Consider the following 18,687-nt stretch of genomic DNA (forward strand, 5'->3'; position numbering starts at 1 on the left):
CCCTTGTTCTCGTGTCTCTGGGCTCTGAGGATGGAATTTCTGCATCGCCCTTCTCCGGCTGTGCTGTGAGCCCCCAGGGCCTCCTCCCTGCTGTGCTCATCTCATCTCATCACCATCTGCTGATGGGTTCCAGTGTGTGTCCTGACTCTGGACAGGTCCGGTCTTGTTTGAGTGGCCTGCGGGGCTCCCGTGACTGGCCTCAAGAGACCAGAGTTCCCTTCATCCGAGAGAGCAGAGCCCTGTGAGGCTTGTCACCCCCGCGCGGCACAGTGCCCGCTTCAGGGTGGACACTTGGTAAAGTTTTCTTTTACACGAATTCAGGTTTTCGTGCATCTGTGTTTCTGCACACAGTGTCCCCTTCGCTTAAAATACTCTCCTGCACCCTGCCTGTAGGCTTCTGTTCATCTCTTTGCCTTCAACCCACAAGTCTCCTCCAGGGAGAGGCTCTCTGTGCTATCCCTGCCCCCGCACCCCCCCACGCCCCTGCCCCTGCAGGCCGCACAGACCTGTGTCATTCAAGTCTGTCGCCACCCTTTTAATCTTTTCTGCCTGATCACAGCCCCGTTTTCCGGGGCCAGACAGACTAGGAAGCCACCCATTAGTCTCTTTCATGTTCCCAGTGCCAGGTTGATAGGCTGATGCTGAGCTTCCGTTGCTGGGCTGGGTGGGGTGGAGCTGCGGGGACGGGGATACAAGCAGGCAGATGCCTGTAGTGTGGCCGTGAGTCAGAATTTCTTTTCAAATGCATATCTTCTGTGTCTTATTTGTTCTCCACCTTAATCCTCCTCTGAGGGACAGAGACATTGAGGCTGAAAGAGCTTGAAGGACTTAGGACTATCTGGAGCTTCAGAGTTGGGGTGAAGATTCTGTTGTTTTGTTTTTTCTATCACAGGTCTAGGTTATTTCTGTATTAAGTTACTTGAGTAAATGGGTGACTCTTGGAAGTTAGAAGAGCAGGTAAATAGGTTTTGGAGGAAGTAGAAGAAAAGCAGTTGAATCAGACACATGGTAGGAATGCTTCATAATTTGGATTTAGTTTATATTGAAAGTGAAAGTTGCTCAGCTGTGTCCAACTCTTTGCAACCCCATGGACTATACAGTCCATGGAATTCTCCAGGCCAGAATATTGGAGTGGGTAGCCTTTCCCTTCTCCAGGAGATCTTCCCAACCCAGGGATTTAACCCAGGTCTCCCGCATTGCAGGTGGATTCTTTACTAGCTGAGCCATAAGGGAAGCCCAAGAAAACTGGAGTGGGTAGCCTATTCCTTCTCCAGCAGATCTTCCTGACCCAGGAATCGAACCTAGGTCAATTATATTGAAGTATATCCTTAAATCTTAAGTGTATATTCTGCTATGTTTGGAGTTTGTTTATGGCTTTTCTTTTACATAATGATGTGTAAGATTCTGAAAACAGTGCTATCTTAAGATTCAGAATAATTGCTGTAGCCATTATGTGAAAACTGTGACAATTCCGGCTTTTTCTAAGAATGGATTTAATTATATTCTAGCACAACAACTTCTCTGGGGATACTCAGGTATGATGACTGACTAAGTGTTGTATTCATTTGCAGCCTGATGTTTTTGTTCATTTGATTCTTTGAATCCTGTTTTTTCATTTACCCCAGTAGCTAGAAGTTATATCAGTATTATTTTCTGGTGCTAACAATTAAAGGAGAGAGGAAACTATACTAGTAGAGTACATAGGTGGTTGTTACACATGCCACAATCAGGCCATGTTTCAGTTCATAGAACATTTAGTCTCAAATGAAACAATTATGCTGAGATTGGTGTTTAAGCTGTGGGATTTAATGGAAGGGTGAGAGTGTCCACACTTGTTATATGATGAGATTGAAATGGACAGAGGGACATCCATTCTAGGATCTCTGTCCGTGAAGTGTCAGTTATTGACTGTCTTTTTATAAAAAATTTTGATAGACTTGTATTGTTTTCCTCCAGTTTCTGTTTCCCTTGGAAAATCAGGATATGAGATTAGCTTTATAGAAACTGTTTTTATAGTAAACATTATAGTAAACATTTGGAGTCAGTCTATTCCTTGAAGCTAAAATTAATTTAGAAGCTAAGTCACTGTTATAGTGATAATTCATATAAGTATTAACCTTGTTTTCTAGCTTGTAGGAAAAGTGGCTGATCCCTCACAGCTACCGTGACTGTATTCCTACATCTTTAAGGAGGGGAAGGCAGAGTCTTGTTGTCAGCAGGCTGCATGGTTAGCCGCCTGCCCCGGGGCAGGGGATGCTCTGGGTGGCGTCGGCCACCGCCCGACTTGTCGTCTGTCTCCTGTTCAGGATGGAAGCGAGGGCCGCACTGCAGTGTCACTGCCGACTTCTTGAGAAGTCTGCTTGCAGTGCTGTTCTGAGCCAGCCTGGTGCCCTGTGGAGTAGAGGGAGGCTTCCCTGGGACCTCGCAGAGCTCTGGGAGCACCGGGCTGGCCACCGAGCTGCCCTCTCCATCCCTGTGTGCTGCTTTTCTGTCCTTTGTTTCCTTTTTCTTCCTTTGAAGATTTGACTGACAGATGGCCTACAGTTTAACTGGCACCTCATCTTATTTTCAAGTGGACTGTAGCATCCTGTTTCCATCCACATGGAAAATCTTCCTCAAAGTGAGGGCTGAACCATAGATTTAGCATGCTGACGGTTTTACCTTGAGCTGACCCACAGGAAAGCACAAACCACTCTGAGCAGAGTTGTTCCTGAATAGTTACAACTGATAAACACTCTCTCTCTAGGAACATGCCTGGCACGAAATACTTAACCTCTTTTGACAGTGCTGATAATTCGAAAGGCAGGGCCACAGAAGCACAAGTCATTCAATAAATGCTGTTGAACTATTTTATGGATACCAGTTGAGGTGCTTCACAATTTCAAGGGTGCCCCAATCCAGGGCATGGAGACATTTTTCTGTGTTAACATTTATACTTTAGGGAAAAAGCTGAAAGCTTAACTACAAAATAAACAGAAATCAGAACTCCAAGTCTAATTGACTTCTGTGCTTAGAATTGTCTCTTACTACATTTTCTCTCTCCTTTATTTTTTATGATTTGTTTCATCAGAGCATGACTGGCATTAATCGCATGTTACATGTGCTGTGTGCGTCAATCACATGTTACATGTGGTGTGTGCAATCACATTATGTGTGGTGTACACGTGAATCACATGTTACACGTGGCGCACACGGTCGCATGTTACATGTGGTGTGTGCGTATCATTGACATTTTATTTGCACATCGATACTAGACAGCTGTCCTGAAGGTAGGTATGTGGCTTATAGGCTGCTGAATTTCATGCAAGGTTATTGGACAGGATTTTCTGCAGAGTGCATGTTGGGTGGCAGTTATTAACATGGAACACAGCGTGCTGCACATTTGGTTTTTCTGTTTTTTGAGTGTTCTGAATTTTAATTTCTAACTCTTTTTTTGTATCTTTGATATTATATCCTTGCCTTGTGATTTGGATATTCTATTATAGATAATTCAGTAAGCATTTTTCAGAAAATTAAAAATGAATTAAAAAATAATATTTTAATGGGACTCACAGACCAAGGAGGCTGTGCTAGTCAGACTATAGACAAGATTTTGTGACTTCTTAAACACTACTGCCTGACTCAGCCTATGTCACATAGTGTAGAAACTGACAATAATTAGGACATGGGTATTGGTGTCTTCAACAGTTGCAGAAGTGTGTCCTTGCTTAAACTTCTGTGGCAGTAATTTTAAATGTCTTATTGTAACATGAGAGAGAATCTTCTTGGTAGAAGTTAAGGCCATCTCCCTGGTATGTGAGTCTGTGAAATAAGAGTGTCCTTCCCTGGTTAACAGATATTGATGGACAAAATTTCAAGGGGCTTGAGGTGTTCCCCTTTTTATATTTTTTTCCAAAATTAGTCTTTCCAGAGTCTAGATATTATATGTATGCTAGGGAGAAAATGGAATGTTAGTTTGCATAAGATTGAATTTGAGATGCTTTTTATTTCCCTGTATAGGCAAATATATACCCACAGGTATATCATGTTATTTTAAAATTTTATTATCCCTGGTATTGTAGACAAATACACAGAAACACAAACTGTGCTTAGAAATAAAATGTTATCTTCTAGACCAGTGGCTGAAAATCAGCAAACATGTTTTTTCCCCAGAGAAAACCTTACTAGCCTCCTGGTTTATCAACCGTCCCAGGGTGCAGCTACCTGGTGGGGAAAGGATGCCATCACAGCTGGCCCCTGTGCCCTGTTGCTTATCCCTGAAGCATTGCTGCCAAGGCCAGAGTCCAGAAGAATGCCCTTTCCTGGGTGATAAGCACAAGTGAAACTCTGCCTCGGAGGGTCGTGGCTGTGCTCCCTGCCTGGACATGCACAGAGCATCTCAGAGCTGTAACCTCGGCCCCTTCCTCTCTCCAGTGAGCCCTCAAGTCCCAGAGAGGCCGTGCTAGCCCCCTCTTCTCAAATGTCCAGTCGTGGTAGACAGGAAGCTCCAGGCTCCTGGCGGCCTCAGTTCCTACAGCCTGGGTCAGCTAGGACAGGGACACCAGTCCCCATACTCTCACCTGGAGCCTCACTTTATCCTTTCAGCTGCTTGGCTCCTGGGAGCACCACAAAGAAAAATTCTTACAGGGCCTGCTTATAAATTATTCTTAAATAAAATGAGGCTTCTTTAAGCTTTATTTACATTTTCTTTGATGGTCTTATTTGTGATCAAATCACCACTAAAAATTATTTTCCATGTTGATTCCATTTGTGTGATACTATAGGGTAATTTTTAAAATGCATGTAAATGCATTCTATGTATTTATTTAAAATAAGCACTTTCCAGGGGCTTTCCTGGTGGTCCAGTGGCTGAGACTCGTGCTCCCAATGCAGGAGGCTTGGCTCAATCCCTGGCCGGGGAACTAGATCACACTTGCTACAAACTAAAGGTCCCACATGCTTCAGTGAAGACTGAAGATCCTGTGTGTCGCAGCCAACACCTGATGCAGCCAAATAAAATAAATAAAATTTATAAAAAAATAAAGTAAGCACTTTCCAGAGAAAAATATTACTTCTCTAGGTTCTATCAGCACAATTATGCCAAATTGTTGCATTTTTACAGTGTGCTTAAAACTCTCAAAGTGACTTTCTAGGCCTATCCACTATGCAAGAATATGCAAGTTAAATGAGTGACAGCAGACTTGTATGTACTCATAGCATCTCTTTATGTGACTTGCAGGAAGACCCTGCACTCAGCTTCAGCTCCTTAATACAGATCGCTTTGCACGTCTTATCAAAGAAGTAATGAACACATTCTGGCCTGGCAGAGAGTTGATTGTCCAGTGGTACCCATGCGATGAAGACAGAAAGCACCCGTCTGTGTCATGGCTTAGGATGGTGTGGAAGCATCTCTACGTACATTTTTCAGAGGATCTGACTTTATTTGATGAGATGCCGCTCATCCCCAGGACCCCACTAGAAGAAGGGCAGACATGTGTGGAGCTCATCAGACTCAGGGCTCCTTCATTAGTCATTTTAGACGACGAGTCAGAAGCACAGCTTCCAGAATTTTTAGCGGATGTGGTACAGAAGCTTGGAGGGATTGTCCTTAAAAAATTAGATGCCTCCATACAGCACCCACTTATTAAAAAATATATCCACCTGCCCTCACCGAGTGCTGTGCTGCACATCATGGAGAAGATGCCTCTGCAGAAGCTGTGTAACCAGGTTGCATCGCTGCTTCCAACGCACAAAGACGCCCTGCGTAAGTTCTTAGCCAACTTGACTGAGAGCAGTGAGAAGGAGAAGAGAATAATTCAGGAGCTGACAATATTCAAGCGCATCAACCATTCATCCAGCCAGGGGCTGTCCTCCTACACCAGGCTGAAGGGCTGCAGGGTCCTGCACCCTGCGGCCACTCTCCCGGCTGGCCTGCGGCTCTCCATCTCAGTGGTCGACAGCAGCGATGAGGCCACCATCCGCCTGGCGAACTTGCTGAAGGTGGAGAAGGTCAGGACCACCAGCTGCTTGAAGCTTATCTTAAAAGACATAGAAAGTACATTTTACTCTCAAGAAGAGGTGACACACCTTGTGCTATGGGTCCTTGAGAACCTGTCCTCTCTCAAAAGTGAGAACCCAAATGTGCTTGATTGGTTAACACCACTAAAATTTATTCAGCTCCCGCCAGGGCGGCTGGTGATGGCCAATGAACTCTTTGATCCTGACATAGAGGTGTTGAAGGACCTCTTCTATGACGAAGAGGAAGCTTGTTTCCCACCTTCGGCCTTTACCTCCCCAGACATCCTTCACTCTTTAAGACAGATTGGCTTGAAAAATGAAGCCAGTCTCAAAGAGAAAGATGTTGTGCAAGTGGCTAAAAAAATTGAAGCCTTACAGGCCAGTTCTTGTCCAAATCAGGACACTCTCCTGAAGAAAGCCAGGACACTCTTACTGGTTTTAAATAAGAACCCTGCCCTGCTGCACTCATGTGAAGGGAAGGCGACCTTAAAGAAGATAAAATGGGTTCCAGCTTGCAAGGAAAGGCCCCCAAACTACCCAGGCTCCTTAGTCTGGAAGGGCGACCTCTGTGAGCTCTGTGCACCCCCTGACATGTGCGATGCAGCCCATGCCATCCTGGTTGGCTCGTCACTTCCCCTCGTGGAGAGCGTACATGTAAACTTGGAGAAAGCTTTAGGCATCCTCACAAAACCTGGTATCAACGCTGTCTTAAAGCACTTTAAGATCGTTGTGGATTGGTATACATCAAAGACCTTTAGTGATGAAGACTACTACCAATTCCAACATATTTTGCTTGAAATTTATGGATTCATGCATGATCATTTAAATGAAGGGAAAGATGCTTTCAGAGCCTTAAAATTTCCGTGGGTTTGGACTGGCAAAAAGTTCTGTCCTCTCGCCCAAGCTGTGATAAAACCATTCCATGATCTTGACCTTCAGCCTTATTTGCATAGTGTGCCTAAAACCATGGCAAAATTCCACCAGCTGTTTAAGGCCTGTGGCTCAATAGAGGAGTTGACAGCAGATCATATTTCCATGGTCATTCAGAAGGTGTATCTCAAAAGTGACCAAGACCTCAGTGACCAGGAAAGCAAACAGAATCTTCATCTTATGTTGAACATTATCAGGTGGCTTTACAGCAATCAGATTCCAGCAAGCCCCAACACACCGGTTCCTATACATCATAGCAAGAACCCTTCCAAGCTCATCATGAAGCCAATTCATGAATGCTGCTACTGTGACATCAAAGTTGATGACCTGAATGACTTACTGGAAGATTCTGTGGAGCCTATCATTTTGGTGCATGAGGACATACCTATGAAAACCGCCGAGTGGCTGAAAGTCCCATGCCTCAGTACAAGACTAATCAACCCTGAGAACATGGGCTTTGAGCAGTCAGGACAACGAGAACCGCTGACGGTAAGGATCAAAAACATTCTGGAAGAGTACCCTTCGGTGTCAGATATCTTTAAAGAGCTTCTTCAAAATGCTGATGATGCAAATGCAACAGAATGCAGCTTCATGATTGACATGAGAAGAAACATGGACATCCGAGAGAATCTCCTGGACCCGGGGATGGCAGCGTGCCATGGGCCGGCTCTGTGGTCATTCAACAACTCCCAGTTCTCGGATTCAGACTTCGTGAACATAACCAGGCTTGGGGAATCTCTGAAGAGGGCCGAAGTTGACAAGGTTGGGAAGTTTGGTCTTGGGTTCAACTCTGTGTACCACATCACTGACATCCCTGTCATTATGAGCCGAGAGTTCATGATAATGTTTGACCCGAACATCAACCACATTAGCAAGCACATTAAGGACAGGTCTAACCCTGGGATCAAAATTAACTGGAGCAAACAGCAGAAGAGACTCAGGAAGTTTCCTAATCAGTTCAAACCATTCATGAACGTGTTTGACTGTCAGTTGCCCCTGACGGTGGAGGCACCCTACAGTTATAGCGGGACTCTGTTCCGACTGTCCTTCAGAACCCAGCAGGAAGCCAAAGTGAGCGAGGTCAGCAGCACCTGCTACAACACAGCTGACATCTACTCTCTGGTGGATGAGTTTAGTCTCTGTGGACACAGACTCATCATTTTCACTCAGAATGTAACCTCCATGTACTTGAAGTACCTGAAGATTGAGGAGACCAATCCCAGCTTAGCACAGGACACAATAGTCATAAAAAAAAAACCATGCTCCACCAAAGCGCTGACCGCACCTGTCATCAGCGTTCTAAAAGAAGCTGCTAAGCTCATGAAAACTTGTGGCACCAGTAACAAAAAGCTCCCCGCCGAGGCCCCCAAGTCATCTTGCATCCTGCAGATCACAGTGGAGGAATTTCACCATGTGTTCCGAAGGATTGCGGACTTACAGTCACCACTTTTCAGAGGTCCAGAAGATGACCCGGCTGCTCTCTTTGAAATGGCTAAGGCGGGCCAATCCAAAAAGCCGTCGGATGAGTTGCCCCAGAAAACTGTGGATTGTACCACATGGCTGATCTGTACCTGCATGGACACAGGGGAGGCACTCAGGTTCTCCCTGAGTGAGAGCGGGAGAAGGTTGGGCCTGGTCCCATGTGGGGCTGTGGCGGTTCTCCTTGCTGAAGTCCAGGACCAGAAGTGGGCCGTGCGGCCACAGGCTGGAGAAGTGTTCTGCTATTTACCCCTGCGGATAAAGACGGGATTGCCAGTTCACATCAATGGGTGCTTTGCTGTTACTTCAAACAGGAAAGAGATCTGGAAGACAGACACGAAGGGGCGCTGGAACACCACCTTTATGAGGCACGTGGTCGTGAAAGCATACTTGGAGGCTCTCAGCGTGCTGCGTGAGCTAGCTGCCAGCGGGGAGCTGACGGACTACACTTACCACACTGTATGGCCTGACCCTGACCTAGTGCATGATGACTTTTCTGTCATCTGCCAAGGGTTTTATGAAGACATCGCCCATGGGAAAGGGAAGGACTTGACGAGGGTCTTCTCCGACGGGTCCATGTGGGTCTCCATGAAGAACGTGAGATTTCTGGATGACTCCATACTTAAAAGAAGAGATGTTGGTCCAGCCGCCTTCAAGATATTTTTGAAATACCTCAAGAAGACAGGGTCGAAAAACCTTTGTGCTGTTGAACTTCCTTCTTCAGTAAAGCTAGGATTTGAAGAAGCTGGCTGCAAACAGATACTGTTGGAAAATACATTTTCAGAGAGACAGTTTTTTTCAGAAGTGTTTTTCCCAAATATTCAGGAAATTGAAGCAGAACTCAGAGATCCTTTAATGAATTTTGTCCTAAATGAGAAAGTTGATGAGTTCTCGGGGATCCTCCGCGTTACCCCATGTATCCCCTGCTCTTTGGAGGGGCATCCTTTGGTTTTACCATCAAGATTAATCCATCCTGAAGGACGCGTCGCTAAGTTATTTGATACTAAAGATGGACGATTTCCTTACGGTTCCACTCAGGACTATCTAAACCCTATTATTCTGATCAAACTAGTCCAGCTAGGTATGGCGAAGGATGATATTTTGTGGGACGACATGCTGGAGCGTGCAGAGTCAGTAGCTGAAATTAATAAAAGTGATCACGGCGCTGCTTGTCTACGAAGTAGCATCCTGTTAAGTCTTATTGATGAAAAACTGAAAATAAGGGATCCAAGAGCAAAGGATTTTGCTGCAACGTATCAAACAATCCCCTTCCTCCCATTTCTGACGAAGCCGGCAGGTTTCTCTTTGGATTGGAAAGGCAACAGCTTTAAGCCTGAAACCATGTTTGCAGCAACTGACCTCTATATAGCTGAGCACCAGGATATAGTCTGTCTTTTGCAACCAATTCTAAATGAAAATTCTCATTCCTTCAGAGGCTGTGGGTCTGTGCCCTTGGCGGTGAAGGAGTTTCTGGGTTTGCTCCGGAAACCCACAGTTGAGCTGGTTGTGAACCAGCTGAGAGAAGTTGCAAAGTCAGTTGATGATGGGATCACATTATATCAGGAGAACATCACCAACGCTTGCTACAAATACCTCCATGAGGCGATGATGCAGAATGACAGCACCAAGACGGCAGTCACTGAAAAGCTGAAAACCTTTAGCTTCATTCTAGTTGAGAATGCATATGTCAACTCAGAAAAGGTGGCTTTTCATTTAAATTTTGAAGCAGCCCCATACCTTTATCAGTTGCCTAATAAATATAAAAATAATTTCCGTGAACTTTTTGAAAGTGTGGGTGTGAGGCAGTCTTTCACTGTGGAAGATTTTGCCCTCGTTTTGGAATCCATAGCTCAAGAAAAAGAAACCAAACAAGTAACAGAAGAGAATTTTCAGCTCTGCCGGCGAATAATCAGTGAGGGGATATGGAGTCTCATTAGAGAAAAGAAACAAGAATTTTGTGAGAAAAATTATGGCCACATATTATTGCCAGATACTAACCTTAAGCTTCTCCCTGCGAAGTCTCTGTGCTATAATGACTGTCCCTGGATAAAAGTGAAGGACAGCACTGTCAAGTACTGTCATGCAGACATACCCAGGGAAGTAGCCGTGAAACTGGGTGCAGTGCCAAAGCGGCACAAAGCCCTGGAACGGTATGCATCCAACGTGTGCTTCACGACGCTGGGCTCGGAGTTTGGGCAGAAAGAAAAACTGACCAGCAGAATTAAGAGCATCCTCAATGCCTATCCTTCAGAAAAGGAAATGTTGAAAGAGCTGCTTCAGAACGCTGATGATGCAAAAGCCACGGAGATCTGCTTTGTGTTTGACCCCAGGCAGCACCCAGTGGACAGGATATTTGATGATAAGTGGGCACCCTTGCAGGGGCCAGCACTGTGTGTGTACAACAACCAGCCTTTCACGGAGGATGACGTCAGAGGGATCCAGAACCTGGGCAGAGGCACCAAGGAAGGGAACCCTTGTAAGACCGGGCAGTATGGGGTGGGGTTCAACTCCGTATATCACATCACAGACTGCCCCTCCTTCATCTCTGGCAATGACATCCTGTGCATTTTCGACCCTCACGCCAGGTATGCACCAGGGGCCACATCTGTCAGTCCTGGACGCATGTTCAGAGACCTGGATGCGGATTTTAGAACTCAGTTCTCGGACGTCCTGGATCTTTACCTGGGAACCCACTTCAAGCTGGACAACTGCACGATGTTCCGATTCCCTCTCCGTAACGCAGAGATGGCAAAGGTTTCGGAGATCTCATCAGTTCCATCATCTGATAGGATGGTCCAGAACCTCCTGGACAAGCTGCGGTCAGATGGGGCAGAGCTGTTAATGTTTCTTAACCACATGGAAAAAATCTCTATTTGTGAAATAGACAAAGCCACGGGTGCCCTGAACGTGCTGTATTCCGTGAAGGGCAACATCACTGACGGGGACCGGCTGAAGAGGAAGCAGTTTCACGCGTCTGTCATTGACAGTGTCACAAAGAAGAGGCAGCTCCCAGACATCCCAGTGCAGCAGGTCACCTACACCATGGACACTGAGGACTCTGAGGGGAGCCTCACCACCTGGCTCATCTGTAACAGGTCTGGCTTCTCTAGCATGGACAAGGTGTCCAAGAGCGTTGTGTCAGCACACAAGAACCAGGACATCACACTCTTCCCTCGCGGGGGTGTGGCTGCCTGCATCACCCACAACTACAAGAAGCCCCACAGGGTCTTCTGCTTCCTGCCACTCTCTTTAGAGACGGGGCTCCCATTCCACGTGAACGGCCACTTTGCACTGGACTCGGCCCGCAGGAACCTGTGGCGAGATGACAATGGGGTCGGCGTGCGCAGCGACTGGAACAGCAGCCTGATGACGGCACTCATTGCGCCTGCGTATGTGGAGCTGCTGGCCCAGCTGAAGAAGCGCTACTTCCCCGGCTCCGACCCAACGCTGTCGGTCCTGCAGAGCACGCCCATCCACGTTGTCAAGGACACGCTGAAGAAGTTCCTGTCATTCTTCCCCGTCAACAGGCTGGACCTCCAGCCAGACCTGTACTGTTTGGTGAAGGCGCTGTACAGCTGCATCCACGATGACATGAAGCGCCTCCTTCCAGTGGTGCGTGCTCCCAGCATCGACGGCTCCGACCTGCACTCCGCCGTCATCATCACCTGGGTCAACATGTCCACCTCAAATAAAACCAGGCCGTTCTTTGACAATCTACTGCAGGATGAGCTACAGCACCTTAAAAACGCAGATTATAACATCACCACACGCAAAACGGTCGCAGAAAACGTCTACAGGCTGAAACACCTGCTCTTGGAGATCGGCTTCAACCTGGTTTATAACTGTGATGAGACTGCTAACCTGTACCACTGCCTTGTGGACGCCAACATCCCTGTGAGCTACGTCACCCCTGCCGATGTCCGGGCTTTCTTAATGACCTTTTCCTCCCCCGACACCAACTGCCATATTGGGAAGCTGCCCTGTCGTCTCCAGCAGACCAACCTGAAGCTTTTCCACAGTTTAAAACTTTTAGTCGATTATTGTTTTAAGGACACAGAAGAAAGTGAGTTTGAAGTGGAGGGCCTGCCCCTTCTCATTACCCTGGACAGTGTTTTGCAAACTTTTGATGCAAAACGTCCCAAGTTTCTAACAACATACCATGAACTGATCCCATCCCGCAAAGACCTGTTCATGAACACACTGTACTTGAAGTACAGCAATATTTTACTGAACTGCAAAGTCGCAAAAGTGTTTGACATTTCCAGCTTTGCTGACCTGCTGCCCTCTGTGCTGCCCCGCGAGTACAAGACCAAGAGCTGCACCAAGTGGAAAGACAGCTTTGCCAGTGAGTCTTGGCTGAAGAATGCCTGGCATTTCATCAGCGAGTCCATGAACGTGAAGGAGGACCAAGAGGAAACAAAGTCAGCCTTTGATGCCGTCATGGACACCCTGAGAGACTGGGCCCTGCTCCCCGGAACAAAGTTCACTGTGTCGGCCAACCAGCTTGTGGTCCCTGAGGGGGACGTCCTGCTCCCGCTGAGCCTCATGCACATCGCTGTATTCCCAAACGCCCAGACTGATAAGGTTTTTCATGCCCTCATGAAAGCTGGCTGCATTCAGCTGGCTTTGAACAAAATCTGCTCCAAAGACAGTGCATTTGTCCCTCTGTTGTCCTCTCACACGGCCAACATAGAGAGCCCCACAAGCATTTTGAAGGCTGTGCATTACATGGTCCAAACCTCAACGTTTAGAACTGAAAAATTAGTGGAAAATGACTTTGAAGCACTTTTGATGTATTTCAACTGCAATTTGAATCACTTGATGTCTCAAGATGACATAAAAATTTTAAAGTCACTTCCATGCTACAAATCCATCAGTGGTCGCTACATGAGCATTGCAAAGTTTGGAACATGCTACGTGCTTACAAAAAGTATTCCCTCCGCTGAAGTGGAAAAATGGACGCAATCATCGTCCTCTGCATTTCTTGAAGAAAAAATACACCTGAAAGAACTGTATGAGCTTCTGGGTTGTGTACCTGTGGATGATCTTGAGGTATATTTGAAACACCTCTTACCAAAAATTGAAAATCTCTCTTACGATGCAAAACTAGAGCATTTGATTTATCTCAAGAATAGACTGTCGAATGTTGAGGAGCTGTCTGAGATCAAGGAACAACTTTTTGAAAAGCTGGAAGGCTTATTGATAATCCACGATGCTAACAACCGACTAAAGCAAGCAAAGCATTTCTATGACAGAACTGTAAGAGTTTTTGAAGTTATGCTTCCTGAAAAATTGTTCATCCCAAAGGACTTCTTTAAAAAACTGGAACAACTTATAAAACCCAAAAATCAAGTTGCATTTATGACCTCTTGGGTAGAATTCCTAAGAAACATTGGACTGAAACACATCCTTTCTCAGCAGCAGTTGTTGCAGTTTGCTAAGGAGATCAGTGTGCGAGCTAATACAGAAAACTGGTCTAAGGAAACGCTGCAGAACACGGTCGACATCCTTCTCCATCACATATTCCAGGAACGAACGGATCTGTTCGTGGGGGACTTCCTGAAAGAACTGTCTCTGATCCCCTTCTTGTGTCCAGAGCGGGCTCCCGCAGAGTTCATCCGATTTCACCCTCAATATCAGGAGGTGAACGGGACGCTCCCCCTCATCAGGTTCAGCGGTGCCCAGGTGAACCCGAAGTTCAAGCAGTGCGATGTGCTGCAGCTGCTGTGGACGTCCTGCCCCATCCTCCCAGAGAAGGCCACGCCCCTGAGCATCAGGGAGCAAGCAGGGAGTGACCTCGGCCCCCAGGAGCAGCTGGAGCAGGTTCTGAGCCTGCTGAACGTGAACCTTGACCCCCCCGTGGACAAGGTCATCAACAACTGCAGGAATGTGTGCAACATCACGACACTGGATGAAGATATGGTCAGGACTAGAGCCAAGGTCCTGAGGAGCATATACGAGTTCCTCAGCGCCGAGAAGAGGGAGTTCCGTTTCCAGCTGCGGGGTGTTGCTTTTGTGATGGTGGAAGATGGCTGGAAGCTCCTGAAGCCGGAGGAGGTGGTGATCAACCTGGAGTACGAGTCCGATTTCAAGCCGTATCTGTACAAGCTGCCCTTAGAGCTGGGCACCTTCCACCAGCTGTTCAAACATTTGGGTACTGAGGACGTCATCTCCACCAAGCAGTATGTGGAGGTGCTGAGCCGCATCTTCAAGAACTCCGAAGGGAAGCAGCTGGACCCGAACGAGATGCGCACTGTCAAGAGGGTTGTTTCTGGCCTGTTCAGGAGTCTGCAGAACGACTCCGTCAAGGTACGGGGCGACCTGGAGAACATCCGGGACCTCGCACTCTACCTGCCAAGCCAGGACGGCCGGCTGGTCAGGTCGAGCATCCTGGTGTTCGATGACGCCCCACACTACAAGAGCCGGATCCAGGGCAGCATCGGGGTGCAGATGCTGGTGGACCTCAGCCAGTGTTACTTGGGGAAGGACCACGGCTTCCACACCAAGCTCATCATGCTCTTCCCCCAGAAACTGCGTCCGCGCCTGCTGAGCAGCATCCTGGAGGAGCAGCTGGACGAGGAGACCCCCAGGGTGTGCCAGTTCGGGGCACTGTGCTCACTCCAAGGCCGGCTGCAGCTCCTGCTGTCCTCTGAGCAGTTCATCGCGGGCCTCGTCAGGATCATGAAGCATGAGAATGACAATGCCTTCCTGGCCAATGAGGAGAAGGCCATCCGCCTCTGCAAGGCCCTCCGGGAAGGGCTGAAGGTGTCCTGCTTCGAGAAGCTTCAGACCACACTACGGGTGAAAGGCTTCAACCCCATCCCCCAGAGCAGGAGCGAGACCTTCGCTTTCCTGAAGCGGTTTGGGAATGCCGTCATCCTGCTGTACATACAACACTCAGACAGTAAGGACATCAACTTCCTGCTGGCCTTGGCCATGACGCTGAAGTCGGCGACCGACAACCTGATCTCCGACACATCCTACCTAATTGCTATGCTGGGATGCAACGACATTTACAGGATCAGTGAGAAGCTTGACAGCCTAGGCGTGAAGTACGACTCTTCAGAACCATCAAAACTTGAACTGCCAATGCCTGGCACGCCAATACCTGCTGAGATTCATTACACCCTGCTCATGGACCCCATGAATGTCTTTTACCCGGGAGAGTATGTTGGGTACCTTGTCGATGCCGAAGGCGGGGACATCTACGGGTCGTACCAGCCGACGTACACGTATGCCATCATCGTACAAGAGGTCGAAAGAGAAGACGCCGACAACTCGAGCTTCCTAGGAAAGATTTATCAGATTGACATTGGCTACAGTGAATACAAAATCGTTAGCTCTCTGGATCTGTACAAGTTCTCACGGCCAGAGGAGAGCTCCCAGAGCAGAGACAGTGCCCCTTCCACCCCTACCAGCCCCACGGAGTTCCTGGCCCCCGGTCTTCGAAGCGTCCCACCCCTCTTCCCTGGGAGAGAGGGCCTCAAGACCCCATCTTCCAAGCATCATTCCCCCAAAAAGCTCAAGGCTACTTCTCTCCCAGAAATTCTAAAGGAGGTGACGTCTGTGGTGGAGCAAGCCTGGAAGCTTCCTGAGTCGGAGAGGAAGAAGATTATCAGGCGGTTGTACCTGAAATGGCACCCTGACAAAAACCCAGAGGACCACGACATGGCTAATGAGGTTTTCAAGCATCTGCAGAATGAGATTAACAGGTTAGAGAAACAGGCTTTTCTTGATCAAAATGCAGACAGAGCCTCGAGGCGGACGTTTCCCACCTCGGCTACCCGGTTCCAGTCAGAGAAGTTCTCCTTCCAGAGATTTTACACATCGTGGAACCAGGAGGCCACGAGCCACAAATCCGAGAGGCAGCAGCAAAATAAAGAGAAAGGCCCGCCACCGGCTGGGCAGACGTACTCCCAGAGGTTCTTTGTGCCCCCTACTTTCAAGACGGTCGGCAACCCGGTGGAGGCGCGCAGGTGGCTGCGCCAGGCCAGGGCCAACTTCTCGGCTGCCAGGAATGACCTGCACAAGAATGCCAACGAGTGGGTGTGCTTCAAATGCTTCCTGTCTGCCAAGCTGGCTCTCATAGCGGCCGACTATGCTGTGCGGGGCAAATCTGACAAGGATGTGAAGCCAACGGCCCTGGCGCAGAAGATCGAGGAGTACAGCCAGCAGCTGGAGGGCCTGACCAACGACGTCCACACCCTGGAGGCCTACGGTGTGGACAGCTTGAAGACCAGGTACCCTGACCTGCTGCCCTTCCCGCAGATCCCCAATGACAGGTTCACGTCTGAGGTTGCCATGAGGGTGATGGAATGTACTGCCTGTATCATCATAAAACTTGAAAACTTCATACAACAGAAAGTGTGAGGCAACACCAGGAGAGAAGCAGGGAGCTATGTCCTGGACATGTCGTAGCACAAATATGACTCACTGTCCTTCCTTAAGCCCCATTGCCAGCATTCAGGGATGGTGAAGCACATTGGGGGTTGATCAGGTAGAATCTCGACCTTCTTACTAATGTGGATGTCCACAGGGAACCTTGACCTGAGAGAGTAGTGTTTTGAGGCTGGTGGTGAACTTGAAATCGCTGGATGCGGCTGGCTGGCTGGCCAGCACCTCTGTGAACTGCACTTTACACACCAAAGCTCAGCGGTCTGTTAGAGTCTCTGTGTCTCTGGTTGGTGGTGGGGGGCGGGGGGAGTTAGTTTTATGTTTTTAATGTATGCAGTATTTTTGAAGGAGCTAATGAAACACTGGACATATCATTGGTTGAAACAAATTAGGGGGATTAGGTCTGTGGAGCTTTATTGTTTCTTTAAGCAGATCCTCTTGGGTGCATTATCAGCTGGATCTGATTATGAGCCTGTTGCAGTTTTACATACTAGATACTTAGCACATGTGTAACGTGGTACAGTATTTTATCCTGAATACTACTTGATTGAGACTCTGCAGACAGCCCCCACTAGGGTGCCCTGAGTGCCCTTCACATCCTTTTCCTGGAGGTCCCCCTCCCTGGGCTTGCAGGCATCCCAGATCACGAAGGTGGCACACGGGAGACCTGGTGGTGGCCCCTGTTCTCGCTGGATGTGAATATTGCTTCTGAGAACCGCTTGCCAAAGCCATGCCCGTCACCTGTGAGGGCATTTGCTTGATGTTTGTTTGTACGCGTTTCCCACAAACGCCCTAATTTATATGGTGTGGTTGGACAGGATGTGATCTTTCACTGTCTAAAGGTGCTGCACTCAACATTTTTTGTCCTTCAACATGGCACTTAGTGGAGTTTTTTTTTCTTGGGATTTCACTCTGAAGACATTGAAAAATTGTAAAATCATGTGAAAATATCCAGTAGGTTATAAAAGAGGAATTATCAGCTTGTGTCTTCCCCATGAATAATTCAGAACTGATGTTTAATTTTTATGATGTTTGAATGTCCTATGAACGTTATATCCCTTGCAGAATATAAAAGATGATAATTAGTTTATTTAAGTGTGCTGGCTGTAAATGATGTGCAGTATAATATTTTATGCAATTAAGGGCTTATGGGACATATTACCACTTTTTTTACTTGTACTGGTAATAAGGAATGTTTGCACCTCCACTATTGTATTGCTTCTGGATGTGAGCCATGTGATGATTTCTGCTATTATATTAAGTGCCACAATTTTAATAAAGCAAATGTACATATGAAGTCATTGTAACTGGTATTTCTTGAGAAAAAGTTCCTTGAAAATCAAACTTAGTATCTTCCTGTATTAAGGTTTGACATGCTGTGTATATGTGTGTTTATTGGAAATACTAGGATAGAACTTTCATATATATTTTATACTGGAATTTTAAGGGGTTTCTTTTTATGATTGAGTATAAAGTACTTGGTATATACTCAGTTTATTAGGTGCTCTTTGATTTTGTTAAGAGTTGATTTTATTTCACCTTTTTAGGGAATGCGATTAGTTGACATTTATAATTTTTGTTGTTGTTCAGTTGCTAAATTGTATCTGACTCCTTGCAACCCCCCCATGAACTGCAGCATGCCAGGCTTCCCTGGCCTCCCCTATCTCCTGGAATTGGCTCAAATTCATGTCCATTGAATCATGATGCTGTCTAACCATCTCATCTTCTGTCGCCCCCTACTCCTTTTGCCTTCAATATTTTCCAGCATCAGGGTCTTTTCCAATGAGTTGACTCTTTGCATCAGGTGGCCAAAGTATTGGAACTTCAACATATGTGATTACACATATGTATTTCGAAATATATGAAATAGAATTATTCTGTAGTAGA

At 47.1% G+C, this 18,687-nt stretch overlaps 1 protein-coding gene across 7 annotated transcripts in view; it reads left to right on the forward strand.

The window, feature by feature from the left end:
- SACS (sacsin molecular chaperone) overlaps window positions 1-18,097 on the forward strand; it is an 81,385-nt gene extending 63,288 nt beyond the window's left edge. For 4 of the 7 annotated variants that reach the window (XM_086329726.1, XM_086329730.1, XM_086329727.1 and 1 more), the window contains 2 exons: window positions 1,509-1,535; window positions 5,219-18,097. In XM_086329726.1, coding sequence (XP_086185852.1) covers window positions 1,509-1,535; window positions 5,219-16,776 — 11,585 coding nt within the window. In that variant the 3' untranslated portion in view covers window positions 16,777-18,097. The remainder of the gene's footprint in view (window positions 1-1,508; window positions 1,536-5,218) is intronic. The other 3 variants (XM_086329728.1, XM_086329732.1, XM_086329729.1) reach the window with 1 other exon arrangement.
- Window positions 18,098-18,687: the final 590 nt, after the last annotated feature.

Source organism: Bos grunniens, chromosome 12 (genome assembly GCF_055505025.1).
Source record: "Bos grunniens cultivar Pamir isolate PY7600 chromosome 12, Bosgru_T2T1.0, whole genome shotgun sequence".
In the NCBI taxonomy this organism is placed as follows: Eukaryota; Metazoa; Chordata; class Mammalia; order Artiodactyla; family Bovidae; genus Bos; species Bos grunniens.